We start from the raw sequence: 714 nt of genomic DNA on the forward strand, positions 1-714 counted from the left end.
CCGCAGTGGCCGAGATGACACGGTGCTTGATCTGCAACTTGATGCCACTCTCGGCGAACTCAGGCAGGTTGTACTTGAGTGCGTACATGTCCTCACCCGGCAGCACACGCACCCGGCTGTACGAGCTTTGCTTGCAACTGTTATACACCTGCTTGTCGGCGGAGATCACGTAACGAGCCAGCTTATCGAAGTCAGTTTCCATTGGACGTTTATTATCGGGTCCCTGGCAATCGCAAGGGCCAGAGCAAGAGAAAGGTCTGGGGCCTGGGAAAGGACCGGGACCTGGGAAAGGTCCGGGGCCTGGGAAAGGTCCGGGGCCTGGGAAAGGTCCGGGGCCTGGGAAAGGACCGGGACCTGGGAATCGTCCGGGGCCTGGGAAAGGTCCGGGGCCTGGGAAAGGACCGGGACCTGGGAATCGTCCGGGGCCTGGGAAAGGTCCGGGACCAGGGAAAGGTCCGGGACCTGGGAAAGGTCCGGGACCTGGGAAAGGTCCGGGACCTGGGAAAGGTCCGGGACCTGGGAAATGACCGGGGCGCGGAATCGGACCGGGACCTGGGAATGGACCGGGTCCTGGGAATGGACCGGGTCCTGGGAATGGACCGGGGCCCGGGAATGGACCGATGCCTATGAATGGACCGGGGCCTGGGAATGGACCGGGACCTGGGAATGGACCGGGGCCCCGGAATGGACCGGGGCCCGGTAATGGACCGGGGC

General features: G+C 64.1%; 1 protein-coding gene across 1 annotated transcript; it reads right to left on the minus strand.

The window, feature by feature from the left end:
- Positions 1 to 4: 4 nt before the first annotated feature.
- On the minus strand, positions 5 to 703 carry LOC106113293 (tetra-peptide repeat homeobox protein 1-like; the record flags this gene model as incomplete). Its single annotated transcript, XM_013306022.1, has 1 exon — positions 5 to 703. A coding segment is annotated over one exon (699 nt), but the record flags the coding sequence as incomplete, so codon positions are not given.
- Positions 704 to 714: the final 11 nt, after the last annotated feature.

This window comes from Papilio xuthus, unplaced genomic scaffold, assembly GCF_000836235.2.
Source record: "Papilio xuthus unplaced genomic scaffold, Pxut_1.1 DF828384.1, whole genome shotgun sequence".
Lineage (NCBI taxonomy): Eukaryota > Metazoa > Arthropoda > Insecta > Lepidoptera > Papilionidae > Papilio > Papilio xuthus.